Source organism: Rousettus aegyptiacus, unplaced genomic scaffold, assembly GCF_014176215.1.
Source record: "Rousettus aegyptiacus isolate mRouAeg1 unplaced genomic scaffold, mRouAeg1.p scaffold_m13_p_13, whole genome shotgun sequence".
NCBI classification, from domain to species: Eukaryota; Metazoa; Chordata; class Mammalia; order Chiroptera; family Pteropodidae; genus Rousettus; species Rousettus aegyptiacus.
Window position 1 is genome coordinate 43,842,003 of NW_023416288.1, and position 24,625 is coordinate 43,866,627.

The 24,625-nt window shown below is 53.8% G+C and overlaps 1 protein-coding gene and 1 long non-coding RNA gene across 3 annotated transcripts in view; both read right to left on the bottom strand.

Annotated features, from left to right (window-relative positions):
• EGFR (epidermal growth factor receptor) overlaps positions 1-15,872 on the bottom strand; it is a 138,206-nt gene extending 122,334 nt beyond the window's left edge. For both annotated transcript variants that reach the window (XM_036230509.1, XM_036230508.1), the window contains exon 1: positions 15,569-15,872. In XM_036230509.1, coding sequence (XP_036086402.1) covers positions 15,569-15,656 — 88 coding nt within the window. In that variant the 5' untranslated portion in view covers positions 15,657-15,872. The remainder of the gene's footprint in view (positions 1-15,568) is intronic.
• A 4,009-nt stretch (positions 15,873-19,881) lies between these two features.
• On the bottom strand, positions 19,882-23,613 carry LOC118610721. The gene is made up of 3 exons (XR_004953970.1): positions 23,264-23,613; positions 22,132-22,305; positions 19,882-20,208 (listed from the first exon to the last, which is right to left on the bottom strand). It is a non-coding gene; the product is annotated as an uncharacterized LOC118610721 (long non-coding RNA).
• Between the last annotated feature and the right edge of the window lie 1,012 nt (positions 23,614-24,625).

Genomic DNA, 24,625 nt, shown 5'->3' on the forward strand with positions numbered 1-24,625 from the left:
CTGCTAACTCAGGGGACGGCCGGGAATCTGGCGGGGTTTCTGGCCCTGACACAGAGATTTCCAAGTAGAACCGAACGTGTCCTTTCTCACACAGCTAACTTTATTCCTAGATGAATAACAAACATTTTCTGATACAGGCGCTGCAGCCTTCACCTGATAATGTCAGACACATCAAGTGGAATTCTAAATGTTCCAATGACCTCTTACCTAGTTAACAGCGTCAAGTGCATACGTAGGTTACTGAATTTCTCATGCTCTTCTAAACAAGATCAGATAAACACCCAGGGCCTATTTATTGTGAACCTGAGATTTTTCTGGGAAAAAGCATGCTGTCCTCAAAACGCGGTAGCTCAAAAAAAAAAAAAACATGTTTTAAAAGGAGACACTGAAAAACAGAAACAAAGAGAATCTCTCTCCATTTCCTTAGTTGCGGATGATGAAATAAAGAGCAAAGCCTAGTTTCGGAAAGCACTTTTAAATGTCACTTCGCAATATTTCAAACCGGTCTCGATATAAAAATAGCAATGTGTGAAATAAATCTCAAAGGTCTAATCCACCTATTTGTGCATTTATCGAGGCTTCTCTCCAGCAGAAGATGTTTTCAGGGATATCAGACAGAGGACTTGTATAATTACGCAGATCTTCCAAGCCCGCCTTTTTATTTTTTTAAGGATCTCTGCATTCTACTTGACTTGGGCTGTGGTCTCGGGATTAATATTTTTTTTTGAAGAAAGGTACGATCTATATACAGTGTTTCTGCAGAAAATTTATAGACAATATCACTACAGAGATGTAATCCACTTTTTATCTTTTCCTGGGGTAAGAAAAAAAAATCATTCTTGTGATCGCCACAAGGCCACAGTCCAAGCTTGAGGCAGAAGATTCAGTAAATGTGCAGGCGAATATAAAATGTCAGTTCTCCTTTCTCCTCTTAATTTCTCTAAGACACAAGGGGCTGTTTAAAGCAAGGTTAGGCGGGGCTCGTTTCACACACGCGCGCATGCACGCACACACGTGTGCACGCATATACACACACGTGCATACACAGTAGTGAGCCCGTTAGGGCTTCCGGTGAGCATCCTTTCAGCTTTGAAGCCCTCGCGAGCCACGTTAGTCTCCATCCTCACTCCGGGGAATGAGCTGGACTGGACAGGGGTCTGGACTCTGGGCTCCTCGTGGGCAGAGACCAGGGTCCTCTGGAGCCCGGGCCCAGCCCCCAGCGGCTTTTCGGCCTGTGGTCCGAGGTGAACGCTTAGCGCTTGCCTGCTGAGTTGAAGGGAACTGGAAAAGGAACATGAAACGCACCCGTACGCTCCCACCCCATGGCACCCATCCAGGAGGGCGGGCCGCCCTGGCCGGTACCGCAGACGGGGTTCACGTCGTTCGGCACGACCCGGTGAGAATCGGCCGAGGCACGCGGGGAGGCCTGGGCGTGTGGGGAACCCCCACAGGACGCACTCACCCCGCGCATCGGGGCTGGCCTCCCCCACGGGGTCGATCTTCTCTTGGCCACCCCAGGGTTGGTCTGAGGAGAGTCCCATAGGAGCCCGACACCGGACACTGGGAGGTGACAGCTGTGGCCACTCCCAGGGGCACTGTGTTTCTACAAGGATCCTGCGGCTGGTGCAAACCTGCTAACGAGGCATTTCCGAGGGGTTTAAATACTCGTATGAACCGGGGGAGGAGGGTGCCACTTCGTTGCTGCCGCGTTTTCAATCCAGTTTTTAAAATAATTTGTAATCAACTTAGAAATGACAGCAGAGGAATCTCACTTTGAGCTTGAGGGATCTTTTTCCTGATTATACCGAAAGGAAGAATAGATACATCTTGCCTTGACTGAAGCCTCATACCTTCTTTGAGATCCTGAATTTTCTAAAAAAATCTTGACTTTCTCTGTAGGTTCCTGTCCTCTCTACCAAGTGACCGCAAGTCCAGGATTTAACACTTTTACTATAGTACAGCATGCCTTTGGAAAATATGCAAACTGAAAACGTACAGCCTCATGAATTTTTCGCCAAACGCCCACCCCTGTGTAACCAGCATCTAAACCAAGAATTGTGACAAAACCTGCATTCCAGCAGACCCTCACCTAAGGCACCTGTGCTTAGAATAAAGGAGGCAAAATAGGCCAAACGGACGGAAACAGACACAGGATGGGTAGAGTGGCAAGCACACGAAAGCCTAATCTCTCGTGACTTGAACAGAATATAAACTGAGCACGTGCAAATTAATCTAAAAACTGCAAGAGAGCATTGGTCTGTCCAATCCATCAGCCTCTCTCCATTTCTCCATTTGCCCATTGGTCCGTCCGTCTGTCTGTCCACTTAGGCTCTCCCCTTCTATCCCATTCTCTTCTCATACCCTCATGGTCTTCAAATGTTAAAGACCAAAAAATTTCGTTGAGAAAAAAATTAACGTCTCAACAGTGTTTGGAAGGCTACGATTTCTGTAATATCACCTCGCTAGCAGCTGAAACAGCGAGTGTTTGGTCCACGCTAATGTTAGGTAAAGATGTCAAACTAAATATTTAAAACTTTGCTGCTGAGATGTTGTCACGGTAGGGGGTGAGCACAGCCCTTCCCCGGGCCTATTTCACAACTTCCTGTGAATCTGTAATTCTTTAAAAGTAAAAAGTTAGCAACAAAAAGCTTTGCTATCACAGCAAACCGCTATTCGTATTTATGTAAGGTGGTCAGGGATTTTTTTTTTTCAAAGAACTATAACAACTTAAAAGTCTTCTCAACTTCTCTAGTAAGTAAAAAGATGTGGGGAGAAGATCAAAATATTACGTTCCGACAAACATCTACTCTAAAATATGTTTTGAAAGTCAAGAACTTAATGCTTAAAAACGTCATTTACAGGGCATACAACGGCTAACATCATTAAGCATTCCTTCCTAACCACAGGTTATTTCTCTCCTTAACATTAAAAAAAAAGAAAGAAAAGAAAAGAAAAAGAGAAAAAGAAAGAAAAGGCTAACCATAAAGCTAATGTTGAAAGAAAGTCAACGTTCGCCCCCCAAAGCCTCACGTGTCGGGGGCGAGAGCTGCTTCTCCCTGTGCCTTCCATGCACCCAAACCGACCGCCCACAACTGCGGGGTCCCGCCTGCAAGTTCACGGGCGGGGGGAGGGAGCCAGCACAGAGGTGAGCCCACCTCCCGACCCATCTGTGGAAATCAAATATCTCATAAATCCTCTCGTTGTTTGAAGCGAACTCGCTGCTAGCAAAGCTCATGAGATAAATTATCATCTTTGATCTGTTTGCTTTTCCATTTTTGGTGTTTCTTGCAGCAAAAGCACTTTATTTTTACTCATGGGTCTAAAACGACTTTAAAAATAACTTTTATATGCTGCTGCTAGGAAATGGCGAGTCTCTAGCATATGCTAATTCATGACCAGTCAGTTTTATTGCCAATTCAAAAACAACGATAGATAGGTAGGTAGGTAGGTAGATAGGGAGGTAGGTAGGTAGGTATTTGGTGCATTTTCAGGTTCCATATAAGCACCTGCAGGTCTTTTATTACAAACTAGGTGAAGAAGAGGAAACCCACAGAGGCTCCGAGGCGGGAGTCCCAGGTGAAGGTGGCCGTCCCCACACAGGGGTGACCAGTGGCTCAAGACCCATCACGAGTACGCTAAGCATGACCTGAAATGGCTCGATTCCCTTCGGATCGAGGAGCAGCTGAAGAGGGGGACGGAGCCATGCTCCTGTCTCTCTTGGAGCTTGGCTGCTGCTGGAAGGACCCAGGACTCAGGGCAGGTGTTCGTCTTCCTCCTGCGAGGCCGTCGGGCACACAGGGGGCCACGAGGACACGACCGCCTGCGGGAACGTGCGCGGCCGTCACTGCTGTGTGTGCTTCGGCGACGGGGGGGGGGGGGGGAGCGTGAGCGGGAGGAGACGGGCGAGGCCCGGGCCCTCCCCGGCCGCCCTGACGAAGCCGCAGCGTGAAGGCGGCCCAGCGGCGAATCGCAGCGCGATGCGAGGAAGGGCCTGTGAGGACCGCCCCGGGCTGAGCTGGGGGACGGACAAGCTCCAGCCAGGCCCCTGTGGAAGGAGGGGGTCAGCGGGGTGGGCGCTGCGATGGGTGCGAGGCCAGCTGGGTTGTCCCCTGTCTGGGTCCTGAGGCCACCAGCAGACCCGGTGTGTGGGGCGGGGGAATCTGGGGCAGAAGCGAGCGGCCCCGCAGGGCGCAGGCTCCCCAGTCAGCGGCCAGCGCCCGCCCGGCTCAGGAGGGCGGCCTTGGGTGAGTGAGCTGAACTTGCCAAAGCCCTGGCCCTTCGCGCACAGCAGGGACCCTGAGGGTCAGCGCTGAGGGTTAGCGGCCACAGCGCGAGTCGGTGCTTCCAACGGCGATAACGTCGAAGCACTTGCGGAATGCGCCCGGGACCACCCGGTTCCGTCCTCTCCAGCTCTCATGACCTGTCCTACAGGTGAGGGAGCCCGGGCTCAGGGTGCTGACTCACCCCGGCCCGCAGCCCTGTGGGGCCGCCCCGAACACCTGCGGGAGCGAACAGCCTCGGGGGGTGTCCCGGATCCAAAAACACCGCGGAGCAAGCCTGGAGGTCATTTTGTATATTGGTCTTTTAGCCCCTGCACACAATTTGCTTTTTCTACTTAAAAAAAAAAAAAAAAATTAACATCAAGTAGATGCTAGAGAGAAGAAGGCTATTATCACCTTTTCTAGAACAAAAAAAAGTCGGCCCTTACGCTGAGTGCTGATCGGTGCTAGAATCACGGGCCTGCAGCGTGCTTTGGCCGGCTACGGTAACGTCCGTTTGGAACAATTGTTCACAGACGCGAGAACTGTGGACACACGCAGCCCCAGCGGCTCGACAATGTCCATGTCCCGGTGGTGACCTCTGTGTTCGGAGCGAAGATGTTCCCCAGGCCATGGACGACCGTCCCCTCCGCCCCATGCGCATGGTCACTGCCTGGCCAAGGGGACACCTCCTTTCCGTCTGAGTCAAGACGCCCTGAACATTCCCCCAGCTCTAAAAAATGACACACACGTCCCACTTCGCAGCCTCAGAACCTACAAAGAGAAACTCCTCAGGGGCATCACTGCCGTGCCAACCGGCAGGCACGACTACCTGATAAGCTGCAAAACCATACCAACGACCGGGGGCGCGGTTCAGCTGAGGACCAGGTGGAGATGCCCTGGCCAGCACGGCCGGCCAGCGTCCAGGGCCTCTGGAGTCAGCACGCGCCGTCCTGCAAACACCTCGAAATGTGAGACGCGGCCAGGGTCACTGGCTGCAGAATTCTGCTCGCTGCACAGCCGGAAGCTCTACCCAGAGACGAAGCCTGGCTGGAGCAGACTCTCTTTAAAAGGAAACTCCTCTGCAGACTGCCTCTTCCCCGAGAGGCCACTGAGCCTCTGCCTCAGACGGAGACGGGCTTCGGACATCCATCGTCCTCTCCATTCCTGAGAGGACGCCGGGGATGGCGTGTTTGCTGGCTCGTTCCAAAACCGCTGTATTGATTACGCTCTATTACTTTTAAAACTACTCTTTAGCTCAGCCTGCGCCTCGTCAGGACATCTGGGGAGCAGGATGAGCAATTACAGGTCCGGGACGACCGTGACGACTTTACGGGTGCCTCGCGGTTCTCGCTTAATTAAAATTCCACCGCGCAAGTGGTGTTCGGGAGACACCGGCCTGCGGAACTTCTAGACGGCAGACGCGCATTCGCCCTGCTGTGCTCTCGGCCGGGATGGCTGCCCTCGAGGTCCTACCTCTTATCGCCGAGATGAGGGAAGACAAACCTTGAAGGGAAATAAAGTCCAACCCCTTCCCAACACGAAGTCCCAGGAGGAAAGAACGACAACAGAAAAATCCCCTCGAACTGCAAGAGAAGAATCCACTCTTGGCTACTTTCATTGGCTCCGTGAACACAGTCAGGCCTTGCATTCTTGACTACTGATTTCCAGGCTATAGTTTGAATGTTATGGTTTTGCAACTGGGAAACATTATGAATATTTAGTATCCATTGCCCAACAATCTAAAAGCCAAACGTTTCTGGCCAAGACTTAAAGAACAATGCACGCACTCTTTCCCAAGGGGAGATGGGCTGGGACAGCCGGCCAGATCCTCCGTCCACTTGGGCCTGACTTAATGCTTCTCCCCCGAACCAGGCCCATCGCTAAGTTTGCACTTAAACGAGAGTCTCTAGAAGCCAAAAGTGAAATGAAACTATGTTATCCCGGTACACCGAGTTGCTCAACTTTCTCTTCTGCCTCGGCCGGCCGAGCAGACTTTTGTCGGCTAAAGGTGAAATGGTGTAGCTTCTGCCCAAGTTAAATGTTGCAAGATGCAGAGGCCCAACTGAAGATCGATTATCCGGCTTCTGTGTGGGACCTTTTCCCATTTCACTTGATAGTTATGAAATATAAACGTGCCTTTGGGGGGATTTCTGCCGGATTACCGAAAAGTTTCCACTCTGCTAGGAACGAACAATAATAATAACAACAAACACCTTTCCCTTCCTCGCGGAGGAAAATAAACACCGTCTCCTCAAGTTTCTTTTGGAAAAGGTGTAACGCCGGCCATGGGAGAGCTGCTTACCGTCAGGTTCCACATTCCACGCATTCCACCGACAAAGCTCATCAGGGTGAATCATTTTGATTTTTGCCGTAATTTCTCCCTCAAGCCCATGCGTTAATCCCAGCCAGAACGGCTTTTTATAAAGGACTCGATACAGAAAGTGAGCCACCCCGGGGGCTGCCCGGCTGTTTGCTCACTTCATCGCCCTCCATGATAGCTGTTTACAGGCCCTAATGAGCTTAAGTGTGAGCCTCATTTGAAGAGCAGAAGTGACTCCTCAGAGATCTGTGTCAGGGAATGACCACATTTGGCCCCAGGCATCGCTCACTGACCCAACTGCTACACCAGTCAACCAGGTGCTTTCTTCCCTGCCCCCCCCCGCCGCCATTTTTTTTCTTTTTTTTTTTTTTCTTGTTTCCTTCAAGCATTTATAGGTCTGGCAAATTCACAGAAGTTTATGACACCACTTTTAAAAGTGATACTTCTAAAGTAAATGATCCCAAGGCCCACCAACTCATCGCCCCGCCTCTTACAAAATGGGCAACTGTAACACATCCACAAAAGACTTAAACTCTTAACAAAAAAACACTTTGTAACGAGACAGCAAGCGAGAAAGGGAGAGCGAAACATACAGAAACCGTGAGGAGGCGCTGAGCGTCGGGATGGAGCCACGCTCAGAGACCTGAGGTGTGCTGCCAGGCATTGGGTTCACGAGTAGGACTACAAGTACCTGGGCGGCGTGGGCAGGCAGAACCCAGGGGCGTCTCAGAGGAGGAGTAAGGAAGGTCTGGGAACCTCTGAGACAGTGACTACTGTGCAGCAGGAAAGCGGCCAGACCCAACTGCTGACCGGCGCAGGGGCCATGGGCACACCGCAGCGTCACTGGGAGCCTGCCTCCCTCCCCGTCGAGTGTGTATAATTACTGCATCCCGTGGGGCTGTCGGGAGGGTCAGAGAGAGCCGAGAAGGCATTGTGTAAACTGTGAAGTGCTGTGCAAGGGCAACGTGTCCTTGTTATATCAGTGTTTCAGCATCTAAATGACGGGGCCGGCTCGCTTCCCGCTGACGTGTTTAAAGGCACACCGTGCATGCATTCCTGTTTGTTTTTCATTTCAGAGATGTTCCCGGGGGAAGGGGCCTTGGAATCACCTAGTTGTTTTATGGAAGTTGAAAGCGGGAAAGTGGATTCTGACCTATTTTCTCTTCTAACAACAGATTATAGAGAAAAACCTTTCATTTAGCTATGTCCTAAGAAAAACTCCTTCGGTAAAACCACTTTTCAAGGAACGAGATATGCACACGCATACTCGTCTTTAAAATAATCATAAACGCTGGCTGTCTTCGGTACTTCCTAACTTTAGAAAGTTACACAGTATACTTCTGCAGTCATTTGTCACAATTTTCTCTCTCTGTGAAGGTTGATTCATAGCAGCTTGCAAATAAGAAAGGGAAGAAAGGAAGAGGGAAGAGAGGGAGGGAGGAAAGGAGGAAGGGAAAAAGGACGGGCTGAGGTCAACACCTTATTCTCATTCTTACATGTGCTCCATGCATAAAGTCTATTAAAGTACCAGAAAATGGCAGCAGAGATAAAGAAATGAAGTAGCTCTAAGGTGAGGCTTCTGATTCTCTAATAACTTCGCAGCAAATCGAAGCCAAGGAAGAGTTCTGAACTCACCATATTTGAAAGCCCCTTAAAAGGGACACCTTAAAACCAACAGGTGCCAGAAGAATTCTTTGACGACCACTTTCGTCTTTCTGCCATTCATCTGAGCTTAATCAAAAGTAAATGGAATTGAGTTTTTCTTTTCTCGTAAGAGAGATGACGATTGTTTGACTTTCTAATACTATATTAAAGCACTCTTTAGTAAAAAGAAAAAAAAAGGATCTTGCAAGCTAGCACTAGAGCGAACTTAAAATGGCTTGCCTCGTCGATCCTGCCCAGAGCATTGTTAACCAGCTACCTGACTTGCGATGAATGAGGATGGAGTAGGAATCTCACGTACGTGCAGGAAGCCATGGCGAGAAACGTCCTTATGATTTCCGGGCATGCAGTGTTTGTTGATGAATAAGCAAAACCAGGTTTTTGACAATAAAAAAAAAAATCTTTATGAAGAACTTTCTGAAATCTCATTTACAACAATCAGGGAAGGACCCACACAGATTCATTAAGTGACAGGTTTTTATTCCGGACACTAAAATACTGACCAATATACGAGTAGGGGCAAAGAAAGCTAAAACACATAGTTTTCCCGTACGAATGTCAGCTTGTCACGTCAGAGAGACTACCTGGAAAGTGTCGACTTTCTCCAAAACCTGGACTGAAGGACAGGGACTTCCGCAAGGAAAAGCGACCGGTAAAGCAATCACGACGTCGCCCACGCCACACGTCCAGGCCTGCTTGTCCACAGCGGTAAGTGAACCTCCGAGCACCGCGCGTCTGCTTTTCAAATAAAGCCCTCCACGAATGCTCCTCAGACAACTCCCAGGCAAACCGTGGTCTGGAAGCGCCTCTCCGCTTTCTTTTACATCGAGGCGGACTGTGTGCGGGAGCTGAGTGTCCACAGCAACGTCTTCTTCTTCTTCTTTGTTTCCCAGTTACCTCGGCCAATGACCAGGTGAATCTGCGCACGCTTCACCAGTGAACCAGGGAACGGAGTTCTGCCCACCCACAAGCGGCAGTGGCCTCGTTAATTTGGGAGACATTTTCTGAGTTCAGTGCGATCCAACACATTATTTCTTGGGTCTAGAATTTTTTAGACTTTTGTTTACTTTCTCCCTTTGCTCTCTGCGGTAGGAGTTAAAGACAGGATGTGAAGTACTTGTTTTTCTTATTCATAATGGGTTTTAGAGACAGATCGTGTTATGCAGGGAGAATGTTGAAACGATCAGCGATAAGCCAGTCTCTAGTTTGTTTCTTTGCATCTGGTTGTTACTTTAAAAAAAAAAAAAATGACCAAATGACCATTTTGATTTTTAAATGTAAAAGGCGTAACCCCTCGGGCATTTTACTTCTGACACTGCAAATTTCCTCGTGGTCATTTACAAGAATGAAGCAAGAAATCCTAAAACCTTAGCATCTGCTATGATAAGACATTCACATCCATAAAAGGACGGGCCATGGCAGCCCTGTAGTGGGCACACCACGCCCCCAGGGGTCTTCTCATTTTATTTTTTCCTTTCTCCAGGAGATTGGGCAAAAATCTCAATCTTTAAAGTCCAGCTAAATGTTCTCTTTTTGAGAAAATGGCCCCATCAGACATAGCATTAGCCCCTTTTCTGGGCTCCCGCCGAAACTCCAAATCCCATCTGTGATAGGAAGCTGAATGACAAAGTGATGGGTCACGGGTCTTACTCCCTACTCAGCTCTGTAGAAGGCGGCACCTTGTTCCTGGGGTACTCTGCAGCCCAGCACCAGGCCGGCATGCGGGGTCTCTGGCATTCATCGGTGTCTCCTGGAGGGCTCGTGTTCACAGACTGGGGGCCCCATCCCCAGAGCCTTTCTATCAAGTTCGAGGTGCTCCTGCAGCTGTCTGGGAAACACACTGTGAGGGCTATTGCTGTGGACTTATCATGGGATTGGTTCATAAAAAAGAAATGCAACTTTCAGGCCGAGTTACTAACGACCTATAAAACTGTTCCCGGAAGCTCACGCAATGAGTCGAAAATGGGAGTCGGAGAACAAAGACAGAATTTCTTCTCTTAATGCACTTCTCAGAAACACCCAGGGCGTTTTCAAAAGTGCGTGTGCTGCCGACCCCCAGGAATGACGATTCGCCAGGTCTGGGGAGCAGCAGTGCCCCCCCCCCTTTCAAAAGCACCTCGGGTGACTCTAAGGTATGTCCCAGATTCACAAGCTACTGCTTAAAAAAAAAAAATAAGAGCAAAGTCACCTCCTAGCCTTCTCGGTTCAGTCACTCATGTACAAAACCAAGTAATGGGGTGCCGTCAAAAATAAGAAATGGGGGGTTCCTAGCTAAGGACTTGCAGCAATGTGCAAATACGGTGCCCAATGTACTTGCTTGCCCGGTATGTGATCTATCAGTGGTGGTGACTGCGACCACAGCCGTCTAGTCCAGAAGGCAGCTGGTGATCCAGGACCCCGCCGGGCTCAATACGGATGGTGACAGCGAGCATGTGACAGGCTGGGGGCGGGCTGCGCCACTGCCAAAGACGATACGTGCAACTGAACTGTCTCGGAAAACAGCGCCCCAAGGCCGCGCCGCTTTCTCAGGCCGCGGACCCGTGCACTCCGCCACCGGCCAGACCTTCCCGGAGCCCAGCACCTCGAACGCCCCAGGACGCTCACAGCCTCCGTGCGCGGGCTCAGCGTGCACCGGGGCTCCCACGCCGGAAGCCTGCGTGTCCCCCGGGATTCTCTGTTTCCTAGACTCGTTACTCCGGAGCAGCGACTGATCCGTCCTGCCTCCCGCCAGCCTGAGCGCCCTGCGCGCTCCTGCTCGGCCGTCTGCCCAGCCTGCACTGCCGTCCGGCCTCCTCTGCCGCGTGCACCTCCACGCCCCACAACGCGGCCGGAGTCATCTTTCTGAAACAGCAAGTGCATCCCCCCAGCTCCTCACTCAAAACTCCACGGAGGCCCCCCTTTCACACGGGGGGGGGGGCGGGGGCGGGGCCAGCGAAGCTGCGGCCTGGCCCTCTGCACCGTCCCTTGCGTTACCAGGCTGTTCAGGGCTTCGCTGCTGCTGACGCTCCCCTTGGAACGGCCTCACCGGCTTCTCCTGAGAAGCACCCAGAGGTCTTTGCAGGAGCCCCTTCCACTGGGGCTGTATCTGCCCCCCACCCCCAGCCAGAATTACAAGCAAGACGAATACTAGAAGACGTCTTCATCCTGCACAGAATTCTGCCATGGCTTCTGCGACACTGTTACCCTCGTTACCTGTAGCTCTCTCTTTCCCGAACCGACTTCCCATCACAGGAAGGCAAGACCCTGACCCACTCACTCCTTCAGCTCAAAATGCGGATGGCACAGTGCGAGGCGCCTGCCGTGGCTCGAACGTGAAGAAAGAAAATGCAAACAGAAGCCCAAGTGACGCTGGGTGGCCAAGCCAGAAGGACGAACTGTAGCGGTCGACTCGTGCCGTTACTGACACTAAACCGAGGCCGTGTGCGCGCACCTCCTCGCAGGGCGCATTGCGGGTGTGCCTCGACCCGCGGACGGGCATTCTCACCCACGGTCCCCTGCGCCGCAGTTCGAAGCTCTTGCTAGTGACAAGCCCCAGATATATTCAGAAAAGACACCCTGACTCCGGGTCTTTCTGTGGGAACCCACCAGAGAAGATAACATAGAGCCGAGAAGAAAATTCTTTCTCCGCTCCGGCGTTTGCCCACGACCTTCTGAAGCAAGCCGCGGAAATATCAGATTTATTTAACGCATATGCAGTTCACAGATGCTGGGTCCACGGAGTCAGGCATCGGACACTGTGCTCCGGGGCCGTCGGCGACCAAAGTGTCAGGTCCAGCCCTGAGCTGAGTAAACAAGGCCCCTGCTCCCTGGCCCCAGCGAGGTCTCCCGCTCCCAGCTGGCTCGGGGAACTTTCTAGACAACTGAATCGAGTGTATCTCTCTCCATGTGTAGGAAGGAAGCTGTGCCTAATGACTCAGAAAGAGTGAAAAGGGACAAGGGAATGCCCCAAGGGAACACGCTGAGATTTACATTCTATTCCGCTTCTGTCGATGGCTCAAGAATCGACCAGTCGCAATCGACATTTTATCACGATTTCAAACATCCATAAGTGACAGAAGGAGATAAAATAAGATTCATTCAGTACGGATCTGAGGAGCAGAATCTAGTGTCCAATCTAGATTTACATAGAAACAATGCATGAGTGAGCCACGGTCAAGAACTTTGACCTTTTCACGACTCATACCCCTGTAAGTAAGACCTGAAGAAGCCCATCTATCCTGCACGAAGTCCAAATTAAAACACAACCATGAACACACAAACACAACTTTCACAGCGAGCCAACTGGCGAGAGCCAAAAGATTTCTTAGGTGGGTCCTTCAACAGCCAAGGGTCCCCAACATCCTGACCCCATCCCATTGCGGGCCCCGGGGATCCAGCGTGAGGCTGCCTTCCCTTAAACACGCGGAGTCCTCAGTTTCATATCAGGGCTGGCTTGCCACTCCTGTGAAAAAAGCTTCAGACACTAGCTGCTGGTCCTGGAGCGCAGATCAAAGGGAAAACAAAGCATATTTTCTTTTTAAACAGGGCGGAATCCATCATCTTTACTGACGCCACCTCTAAAAACACTTCGGCACGCGTGAGTGCTGTGCCATGTGCGAGACCTAATTAACGGAGCACCACGGATTCTGGCTTTTCCAAACTTCAGGATGAGTTCTGAAACATCGTGGAGCCTGGGACTAACTAACCCCAAGGAGCCAGAGATGGCCGGGAAGGAATGTGCCGGGAGGCGGGGCAGGGGCGGGCCCGCGGGGCTGGGGCTTCCTGCTCCTTCCTCGCACCACCCAGACCTGCCCTGGAACATCTGCGCCTTTCCACTTTGCGAGGGCCAGGGGCTTGCTCAATATTCCTCGCACAATCTCCACGTCCACTGCCCATGTGGTCTCTGAGATGCCTCCAGGGAAGGCGGCAGCCTGCGCGACCTGTGAGCAGAGGTGCTGGCCACTGACCAGGCAGCCGTTCGTGCCCAGTGCACACGGGGGCCCACCCCAAGAACCCCCGTCCCTGGTCTTCCCCGCCCCACCCCGGCGCCTGACGTTAGATGCTCACGCGCCCCTGGCCTGGCTCACGCAGGCGGCAGAATCAGGTGGTCGAGGGAAGGTTCTAGGCCAAGCAGCCAGAGTTTGAATCCTGGTCCCGCCTCTTAACAAGCCGTGGGGAAGACACTTCACTTCTCTGTGCCTCAGTTTCCCCATCTGTAATGCCCGCCTCACATGCTTGTTGTAAAGGTCAAACGGGTTGACAGGACCCGTAAAACCATGTCCAACAGTACGAAGAACGAGAGATACCAGACCTCAGAACCAAGCAAATCTCCCTAAAATGAGCGACTTTCTTGAACAAAACTGACCAAATTTGATTGACGTGGGTCTTTAACACTTTTTTGTTTGTTTCTAGTTCCCCTTTTAACACTTTATAAAAAGACCTCCTATTTTTAATAATTTGCCCCTTAAAAATTTTTCTTTTCATGTTACTGTAACTAAATGGCATTTAATCTCCTGTTCTCACTTTTTTTTTTTTTCCAGGAGCATTCTGTTTTCAGCGAGTCCAGGACTAACAGGCAAACGAAGTGGTATTTATATTTTTCTCAGAAACAAATCTCCAAGCACTAAGAGTCGCGCTCAAAGTGGGTAACAGCAACGAGCTGGGGGCGTCTCTGGAATGAGAACAGTGAGCCTGCGACCGGGAGGGGAGGGCCACCGCCTGCGGGGGGCAGGGCAGGGGGGAGGGGGCGTCAGACCCCGAGGAGGAAACGCTTTCAGGGAAAAGACTAAGGCACAGTTAGGAAGCGGCTCCCCACCTTTCCTTGGTCCCCTATTTTGCAAGGTGCTTGAAACTCCAGATGTTCCGGGAAGGGCTCTTTGCATTTCCAAGCAGTCATTCCGCAGTCCTCACCAATCTCACCTCTGCGCCAGTGACTCCTCACACCTGAGCAGCTTCGGAAACTCCCCCGGGGCCAGGTTGCGCCCCCAGCGCAAGGAAATGGGAAGGTCCGCAGGCGGGAGCCCCACCGCGGGTTTCTGTTTGGTTCGGTTCGATGGTTTTAAATCAACTCCCAAATGATTCTCATTTGCAACACAGTTTGGGAACCACGACTTTTCGGCCCTCAGCGCCCCCCAGGCAAACGCGCCGAGCGCCAAACCCCGGTTCCCGGGGCCGATGACATCAGCGGCAAGCTCAGACCTGACGCTCGGAACCGGGCTGCGCGATTTTGAAATTGTGCAATTAAACCTTCTGGGGCATGTTCCTCGAGTCAAGTGGGTTTGTGGTCGGGAGTCACGAAGCCGGACGCGCTCACGTTCGCGCCGGGCATGTGGCGCACGTGAGCCCTGAACGCCCATCCGGCTTTTTTTTCTTTTCTTTAATTAAGTTTCATATTTTGGTTGGCCCAACGTCACAGACTTCAAAAAGCTAAAAGAAACATCTCGAAGAGAAAATCTCGGGATTTTGAGGAGGAAAGTTTTCTGTGAACTCTATTTTGAAAAACCGTGGGCACCTGGCCCCTGAGAAATTCGGCACCGGGCCCCAGCTGTCGGGCGGCTGTGTCCCGCCCCGCCGCGAAGCCTGGAGACGGGGCCAAGCGGCCGGCAGGTGGGGCAAAAGTCGGGAGCCCCCGGAAGCGACCACTTCACGAGACCCCACAGGCCCAAGGGGTGCGGAGGACGGGGGGACGGGGGAGCTCGGGGCTGGCAGGGGGACCGCGCCGGTGAGCGGCGGGGTCCGCGCCCCGGGGGCGGGTCCGACCGCACCCTGTCTTTTGCCGAAGAGGACACTAAGTTCTTTGCAGGTGGCCACAGGTAGTTAGCGACAGAGAGGTGCTCTCGGGGCCTCCCCGCCCGAGGCTGCGGCTCCACGCCCGGAAAATGACCCGCGAGCCAGTTCGTTGCGACAGGGCGCAGGGAGGCCCCGGGGGTCCCCGAAGGTTGGGAGGGGCGCCCGTGGGTCGGTCCTCGGCTTCCCCGGGCCCCGGGCCGCGCCCCCGCCGGGCCTGTCCCCTGGGATCGACAGCGCGGGCGCACGTGCCGGAACGCCAGCCGGCACCGCGGGGCCCCGAGCCGCCCGCCCGCCCCGCACCCCGCTTTCGCCCTCGGACGCCGACCCCTCGCGGGAGGGGGCAGGACAGCGAAGGGAGAAAGTTGCGAGCGCTGCGGGGGCGTCCCGCGTCCCGAGTCTCCCCTCCTCCGGCCGCCGCAGACTCGCCCAACTCAGAAGCGAAACGTCCCGTCCCCGCCGCGGCCCCGGCCGGGCGCGCAGCCGGTTCCCGGGGAGGCAGGAAAGGCGGCGGCGGCGGCACGCGGGGCCGGGCCGGGCCGGGCCGGGCCGCGCTTACCTTTCTTCTCCTCCAGCGCCGGGCTCCCGCGCAAGTGCGCGGCCAGCAGCGCCAGCAGCGCGGCTCCCACGGTCCCCGAGGGTCGCATCGCTGTCCCCCGGCGCTCGCTCCCGGTCTGCGCAGCTGGTCCGGGACGGGATCGGGCGGCCGCGGCGACGAGGCGGGGACTCCGGAGCTGGCCGGTCGTCCGGTCCGGGAGGCGGCGGCCGCGGGGGCTGGCGGGGGACTCGCTGGGGACTCGGGCCGCCCTGGCCGCGGGCGCGCACACCGTGCCGGGGGCGGAGGCTGCGGCCGCCGCGCTGCGCCGCGCCGAGGGCTGCCCAGACGTCTGGCTGGCGGGCGGGGGCGCGGGGAGGAGGCTGGGCCGGCAGGAGGAGGGACCAGGGGCAGGAGGAGGGCGCGGGAGGCGCGGCGCGCGAGGAGGCGGGCGGAGGGCGGGCGGCGCGGAGGTGGCGCGCGCGGACGCGGAGCGGGAGCCCCGGCGCCCCGACGCGCTCGGCTCCGGAGCGGCGGTCCGCGCGCTGCCCGTGGGGACCCGGTCCTCGGTGACCCAGGCTGCGCCGAGCCGAACTCGAGCCAGAGTCGCCATTTCCCCCTTTCTCCCATCGACCTGCGGAGCGGAGTCGTCCAGCTCCGCGCGAACCGGCCGAGCCTCGGGCCCGAGGCCGGATGAGGGCTCGGGACGCGAGCGACCCTTCGTTCTCGCCCTCCGGCCGCGCCGCACCCCGGGGCCCGCTGGCGGCTTGGGCAGCCAAGGGCTTCCTCGCTGCGCCCGCGCGACGGGGCTGCCAGGCGGAGCCCTCAGGTCCCAGGGTCCTTGGCTGCCCGTCGAGTCTCCTCGAAATCGTCTGAGACCGGGCCTTGGGAAAGGGCAGCTGAATGAACGCGTGAGCGCCCGGGGCACGCAGGGGACACAGCGCGGTCACAGGCCAGGGCCCAGCCGGGGGTCCGTGTAAAGCAAACGCACGCGTCAAAACACCCGCAAAAGGCCAGCGCCCAGGACGCAGGCGCCAAGCCCAGAGGAGGCGCCCTGACGGGAAAGCCAGGTGTCCCGCCGCCCGACGCAGCCCACGTGTCTCAAGCAGGGCGGTCCGCTAAAGATTTGCCAAAGGAAAGGAGTCCCCCCCCCCCACCGGCACCCCGGGGCTGCGGGAAGGTTAGCGCAACCCCTTCCGCTGAGTGGCTTCTCCAAGCAGCGCAAATGTCCCTGGGGCCTCATCCCACACCCAGCGCCCCCCACCCCATAAGGCCCCCCGCCGATGCTCAAGCAGGAATCACACGGTTAAAGGAAGCGGAGTTATAGCGCAGCTCTCCGTGTCACCGCAGGAGAAGGACGCGTTTCCCTCCTGCCCGTCTGGCCAGTGCGGCCACAGCGCTCCCGGCCGGCCGCACATCCTGCCCCTCCTCCTCCGCACCTAGAGCCACTCGTGTTCGTTCCTCGGTTTGAACAGGTCGGGACGACCCCTTCGGCCCCTGGGTCGAGGAGGCTGTGAAGACTCTGCAGGCGGCGCGCGGGGTTTCCAAACACGGTCACGCATCGCACGCAGCACGCGGCACCCCGAACGCGGTTTGCGAAGGATCCCGGCTGCAGAAGAAACGCAGACCCGAGACACAGGAGCGGGACGCGGCGCGGAGCCGGGCGGGGTCCCATGACGAAGCCGCGTGCCTGCGCGCAGCGAGGCCACGAATGCGGCTCTAGAGCCTTCTGCTTAGGAAATACGATGGTGGCCCAGATCATGTCGTCTATACGTTAAAACACCAATCTACCGAAGCTGCGAATAATTTTCAGGACTCCACAGGATTCTCCCGCGAGTCCCCCAAGAGAAGAGGACATGGGAAGACGCGGAGCGTTCTCCCCGAACATCCGCACGGGGCCGCTTGCTGTCAGTCCTTCCCCAGGATCCGATGGCACTTCAGGAAGCAGAGCTCTGTGGAAACGGTTCCTGGAGGGGGCAGTGCGAAGCCTCAGCCCCCCAGCCCCACACCGGGCTGTCCCCAAGGAATGGAGAGGAATGGATGGCCCGACCTCCTCTTGGGACGCCTGTGTAAGGTTCGAGTTGCCCCTCTGAGTTTGTGACATAAGGGGCGACATTGGGAATGACTTTGTACTCTTTGCTGGTGGCAGTGACGCTTTCGGAGAGCGGAGCTTTGCTCGGATTGGGCCGGGCAGAGACAGTGCTCGGGCACCTGGTCTCTGCAGAGTGTGCCTGGGTCCCATCCCAGGCAAAAGCCACCACCACCCCTGACGCCTCGCTACTAAGTACCGAGCAGATCCGACCACGTCGGGTCTGTATGCTCGCGTCTGCCTTTTCCAGCAAGACGAGGGCGTCCGTGGCCGGGAAAGGTGACGCGAGAACCTGCCCGGTCTCGAAGCATGCTCGCCGAGCACTCGGCCGGCCTTGCCCCCGGATCCCAGCCATGTTCTTCATCGCCCGGCATTGCGCTCCTCCAAACCCCAGGCAAATGGGGACTTCGGGGCCCCAAATTCTATTTCGGAATCTCTGGAAACGTTTTAGAGAAGGTACAACCAAAATTTCTGCTTGGCCCACAGACTCCTGGAGGACGTGCCCACGCACACCGCGCTGACCAGGGCGGGCTGAGGCCCTGGGACGTCCCGTGTGAGACCTCACGTGGCCCATCGATTTCCCAGCGTGGGCTGTCTACTCTCTTTGCCAGCCCCAAACTGGAAACTTTTCTTTTCCTCCTCTGATGAGCAGTTTTCCTCTTAGAAACAGGGGTTTGATCCCTTCTAGAAGAATGCGGGGCGAAGCCCCCAAGGGAGAGGCGAGCAGGGCCGTGCCCCAGGGCAGAGGCAGCAAGTGTTTTCAAGTCCATCTCTGGCGAGAGGCATTTGGCCACCTGCTTCTCTGGCCTTTGGGGTCAAAGCCTGAATTGACCAGGAAAGCCATCGAAATGGTAGATTTCTGGATTTTAAAAAATGATCTTTTATAAACCAGTGGGGCTGTCTAAAAGACAATGAGTCACCTCCCAGTGGAGAGGGGGTCTCCACCCTTAGGAAGATTGAATCCAGGGGCAGCACTAAGGGAGGCTGTGAATTAAGGACTACGCTGGGCCCGTCCAACCGTAAAAGTCCGTAAGACCCTGCATTTCTAAAACAGGCTTCCATTTCCACACGCTCATGCTCGACGTCTCTCCCACAGTTATTTTAGGAAGACACGAACATGCAGAAACAGATTGCCGCTGGGAGAACTAGGTAGCTGGGGATCAAGGGTTGGGGGGAGACTTATTTTTCAACTGTCTGTCTTTTTCTACCTCTGTGGACAGGCGTCACCTGTTTCTGTGAGGTGAGGGTCAGCGACCTCAGCAGGCCCCCCCGCCGAGGTCCCTGGGCGCTCCTGGTGGTGGGCTGCCTTGGTCTCTCTCAAATTATTTGCACGTGACTCTGAGCTGAGACCTGTCTCTGGCAGAGCATGGAAGAAGCGGCTGCTTTTTCAGGGATCCTGAGCTGACCCTGAGCTGCCGAGGCATTTGTTAGTCTTCAGTGTTCTTATGAGTACTCCACGGCTTTAACGCCCCTCATCACCTCCAGGGCTGAGGGCTATGGACACCTGGAAAGCGGGATCCCATTTTGGAATGCTGGTTTCTGGTACTGTGGTTTGGTGATTATTTGCTCGGGGATCTTGTGGGAAGTTTCTGGACCTTACAGTGGTTTGGCCACATTGCAGGTTTAAAGCTGAGGTTAAATAATGTCCAAGGTGTCACCACTTGTCTTGGGACAGTTGTAACTAGAAGCATCGGCTTCGAGGTCGCAGCTGCGGCCTCCAGACTGATTCAGGGTACAGATGCGGTTTGTGAAGACTATTCAGCAATTGCTCTTAATGCAATTAGTGGCAACGTTTAATAATCAAGAGCTTTCGTATTTAAAACGTGGATTCTGTGTTTCTCTTGAAAAAAATGGGAAGCGTTGGCCAACTGGGTCAGCTTTCACGCAAGAGGAGAGTCGGGTGGGTGACCACTGTCTCCTTCAGAAAGAACAGCAGGTCTCCAGCCCACGTCAGCAGCACCAAACGCGGCCCACCCGTGATGGGGCCTGCGTGGCCGCCGTGGGCATCAGGGTCGCAGCCTCGCCCTTTCTGGTTCAGTAATGCCGCTGTCTCTACACGTGTGGGTCTCGCCCCTGGTTTCCACGCGCCCTGACCTTCCTGTCTCTCTCCAGCTCACTCTTGCTCATCTTGCGTGTGTGTGTGCATATATATTTGTGGACGGATTTTGGTCCAGATTTTGGTCTACACCACGATAGACCTCACTTCAAAAGAGCATATTTCAAATACGGAATAATATAAACACACGAATGTTTTGTCACAGGTCATGATTATACCTTATCATTATTGTGGTTGACATTCTGTAGGGAGATATAGATAGATGATAGATGATAGATAGATAGATAGATAGATAGATAGATAGATAGATAGATAGATATCGCCAATTAAAATGACTGGGGACAAACGCAGTCCTGCCATAGAAGAGAGCACCATTCACAGTACCCGAGCTGTCACCGGGCCATGAGCTGGCTGTTGCTGGGAACAATCAGGCTTAGCGAGCGGAGCCTTGGGACTTCGGCTGGACTAATATCATTGTTTATCCTGCAGGTTTCGTCTGGCTTGTCCATCTATAACAAGCTATAATAAACGATAGACTGTTATGGCTTTGTTAGGAAACACCTCTGGATATCTTTTGAGGCATTTTAGCTGGTTATAAATCAGTTCTTTTCATTATTATCATCGGGTCTCCCCACCATCAACCTCATGTTCTTCCAAACAGGAATTTAGGCGCTTCATAAGTTGGAAGATAATCGTGTCACTTTAATTTTCCTCACAAAAAAACATAGAGGCAGAAAGATACTTGTTTTTGGAAATCTTGAAATGTTTTCTCATGTTTTACTGGAGACTTCTTTTCTATTTTTTAAAAAACAAATTGATCCTGTGTGGAAAAGAGTTCAAATGGCCGGTTAAACTTCTGCCTTAGGATTGCTGTCTCTACTTAGCAGAGCTTCCGCAGAAGGAGATAAATCACTTTTGAGTAAATGCCCAGAAGCTAGATTCTAAGTGGCACTATTAAATGGTGACAGTTGTGGAGAGTCCGCAAAGGGGAGGGAACTGCAGAAATGATCGACAGGACTAGAGAAATCCAAAGCAAATTGCTTTTCTATTTCTGCAACTGAATGGAGAATTAGAAACCAAGGAGAGTGCAAAGGTGTGTTTACCTAGATGCACAGCAATGGGCAGCACTGGCTTAAAGCCTTTCATCGAAGACATCGCAGGCCTGGGCGCGACCCCAGGCATGACCGCCCCGTGCAGGAGTTTGTGATCCGCTCTCCCTGGGGGGTCGCTTTTCCTAGAACTGCCCCCCCCCACCCCATCCCTTTCTCTTCATTTGCAATCAGAGGAGCCGGGAAGGAAAAAGAGCAAGGGAAAGCGAACTGTGCCCACGGAGATGCGGCTTGCGGTGAGTGACCGCGGAGAGAAGGCTCTGGGTTTCGATAGGCCTAAGTATCAAGTGTTTAGGTATGGAGAGATAGGGTGACAGGGTGTCCATTTAGGAATATAGTTTAAACCCTGAGCACTTCATCGATCCACAGTGTTCAGAGTTCGATAGAGTTCTGTAGAGTGAAGAGCTTCCATCCCTGCCCCCCGCCCCGCAACCTCCCAGCCAGCTGGTTCTCCCCCCAGAGGGGGGCAGGCTCCTTAGCTCCCTAGGGCTCCTTCCAGCTACACTCCGCATGCGCAGTGTTCTTTCTGCGCTTAAATGTGTGTGTGTGTGTGTGTGTGTGTGTGTGTGTGTGTGTACACATATATATATAATACACCATGGACGTCATTCCGTATTAATACTTAACGGCTTCTCATTCCTGCCATAGCATATTATTCCTTTTGACGGATGGACTATAATTTATTGGCCCCGTTCTCTATTGACGGACGTCAAAAGTGTTTCCAAACGTGAATAACCTACCGTGCTGATTTCACACATTCGCGAGGGGGATTTCTGAGTGTTTTGTTTCTGATTCAAGAATAAATTTTATTTTTGTCGTCTTTGTGAGATCTGCACTGTAAAAATTAAGTTATAGTGTACGTGCAGTAAAATGCATGCTTAAATGTTTTCACGTGGTTTAAATGAGCATTTTTCTATTGTGTAATGGAGTCGAGCTTTTTTCATAGACTGACCACTTGTGAAGTATCGGTTTGGAATCTTTGGCCAGTTAAAAAACATTGATTATCAACCTGACAGAGGTATAAGTTACCTATAACAAACCACAATGCCATGGGAGCTGACACCATAGGCGCCTGTGAGGTCACGGCCACAGTCAGGACACTGGGCATCTCCACACCCCCTAAGTTTCTCATGCTCCTCTGCAGACCCCCTTCCTCCACCCCTTGTCCCCTGAAACTACTAATGGATTTCCTGTCGCTAGAGACTAGTGTGCATTTTCGAGAATTTCGAAAGGAATCTAGACTTCAGAATGAATTATACAGTACGAGGTATGCGGGGAGTCTGGCTTTTTTTCACTCCATGATTTTGAGATTCATCCATGTCATTGTGTTTACCTGTAGTTTGTTCTTTTTCACGGCTGGGCTCACCCTCTGTCATATGGATGCGCACACTCTTTTGTTTATCCGTTCTCGGGCTGTTGGTTGTGGAGTCGTTTCCCATTCTTGGTCATTATCGACATCAGTAAAGTGCTGTAAGCATCCATGCCCAGGTCTGTGTGGACGCCATTCCTATTTCGCATGGATAAATGCCCAAGGGCAAAATTGCTGAGCGGAGGGCAAATGCACGCCTTCCTGCTCATTCTCCCTCCTTCGCTGCTGGATCACGCATAGCGAGGCCTTTCTAAGGAGTTTAAAGTATGCCAAATGTTCCTTGGACAGTTGATTCGAGGGCTGCTACAATTCGAAGCCTCCGAACACGTGTCACCCTTGCCTACCTGTCTTCTGCAGTGAAAGGCATGAAATACCTGGAGCTGGGGAAGGCACAGAGTCGATGACACATTTCTCTTAACAGGGTCTGACGTTAGCAAACTCTACGAGCTGAGCGTAGAGATACTTCTTTGTTAGCGTTTCAGACTTTCTATCATTTCTCTTTGGGGAGGACTAGAGGCGGGGCGGATATCATAGCAGTAATTGGCACCAAGAAGACAGCCCAGGAGAGTGATGTGTCCTGCTATTTTCTTACCGTGACTCAACCTGCGTGAAAGGGAACAATAGACCATGGTTCCTAGGGGACATGTCTCTGCAATCAAGTAGCCTCGACTCATAATAAAGAACACGAGTCACCAGTAGAGTCACTCTCTTTGCCTGCACCCCATGTTAACAGCGAAAAGTGCAGCGTGCTAAATTTAAACCAGGTATCGATTTTTCTTCCTGGGGGAGGGAGGTGCTTTTTCAAACTCCTTGGGAAAATAATGAGGAGACTAAATATTAATGAAATTGCGTAGTCTAGTCTCATAAAAATGCTAAAATCACTTACAAAAACACTTGGCTGTAGCCAAAAGGAAAATCATAGAGATGATAGAATTTTCCATTAAATCAAAAAGATTATAAAAAGTACATGCAAAATATAACATGATTACCCACCTGTGAGGATCTCTAATATTTTCGGTTAATTAGATATATGAATTAATTTCGTAAAAGCTTCAGGCAAACGCGCATGGTATGAAACGCCAGGTTCGCCACTCACCTGAGGTGCAGGTGGACGTGAAGTGCAGTCCACACGTCGACGTCCTCAGCGGGAAACGGCAGCAGGAAACGAAGACCAGAGAACGATGGAAACAAACGTCAGCCGAGGGCAAAACCAAACTGGACCCGAACTGGCGGACGTAACACGAGCGTCCCACTCGGATAGGAACAAAAGAAGTAGAATGAAACATAGTTTTCTCGTTAGGAGCTAAAGAAGCTTCAGGAGTCACTTGTCAGTGAGCATCCATGCAGAGAAAATGCCAGTGAAACTGGACCCCATTCTTTGCTGGCAGCATGTAAAATTTTTGAGAACGGTATGGAAAATACTCCAGGATCTTTGAAATTTCGTATACCCTTGGAGCCACTGAGTTGAACTTAAAGCGACATTCCATTATTCAGCGGTCGTCCAAATGCCACCCTCTAGTCTAATATGCGGGACAAACAGCCCAACACACGGGGCCAGCTGTCCTGTGCCCGCTGGCCTCTGAGACAGACACATCCCTCTGCCCCCTTAGCACGCTGGCCTCTGAGCAGAGAGGGACCCTGTTCCCGCCCAGCAAGACGTGGGGACCCGCCAGATTGCTTTCCTGGTTGGGGGACCGGGCCTCGGGTCCCCAGATTCCCCTGCTCAGAGCTCGCCTCCTTCCCGACGCCGGCAGGCTGGAGGGCCTTGGCTGGTTCTGCAGACACTGTAGACGTGTGGCAGTGGAGGGGACCTTGGTGCTCGGGAGGTTCGAGGACTAGGGCGGCCCACGTCAGCTGTCCAGGCTGCTGCTGCCCGTTCTGGCGGCCCCCCGGCCCCGGGCGGCCTGTTCTCAACGTGGGGGCCCGGGAGCAGGGGCGCGGGGTGGCCTGCGAGGCAGGAGGGGGGGCTGGGGGGGGGCGGGCGCCCCACCCGCCGAGCCGCCCTGGCTGTGACAACCGCCTTCGGTTAAAAGTAAGAAATGGAAGGGGCTGGGGGCGGAGCGGCTGCGCCTGAGTCTGGTGTCCGGCGAGGGGACGAACGCGCCTGGAGGGGCCAGAGGGAGACAGTTTCTTACTACCCAGGGGAGGAGCTGGGACGGGAGCGCCGCACCCCGAGACGCTGGCTGGGTTCCGAGACCCCCCGGGAACGCCACGCGCGGGCGGCGGGCGGGGGGCTCCCCGTGAGCGACGTCCGGGGCGCACCAACCCCCTTTCTGCTGCCGGACTGAGGAGCGGCGCCGGGTCCTAACGAGTGCCACGTCCCTGGGAAACGGGGCGCCGGGAAGTGTGTTGGGGAGCACGAGGGCGCGTGAAATTTCACCGGCCGCTTAGAACAGAACGGCAGCCGCGCGGACACGGCGCCGGCAACGGCCTGCGCACGACGGGGCGACGGTCCCCC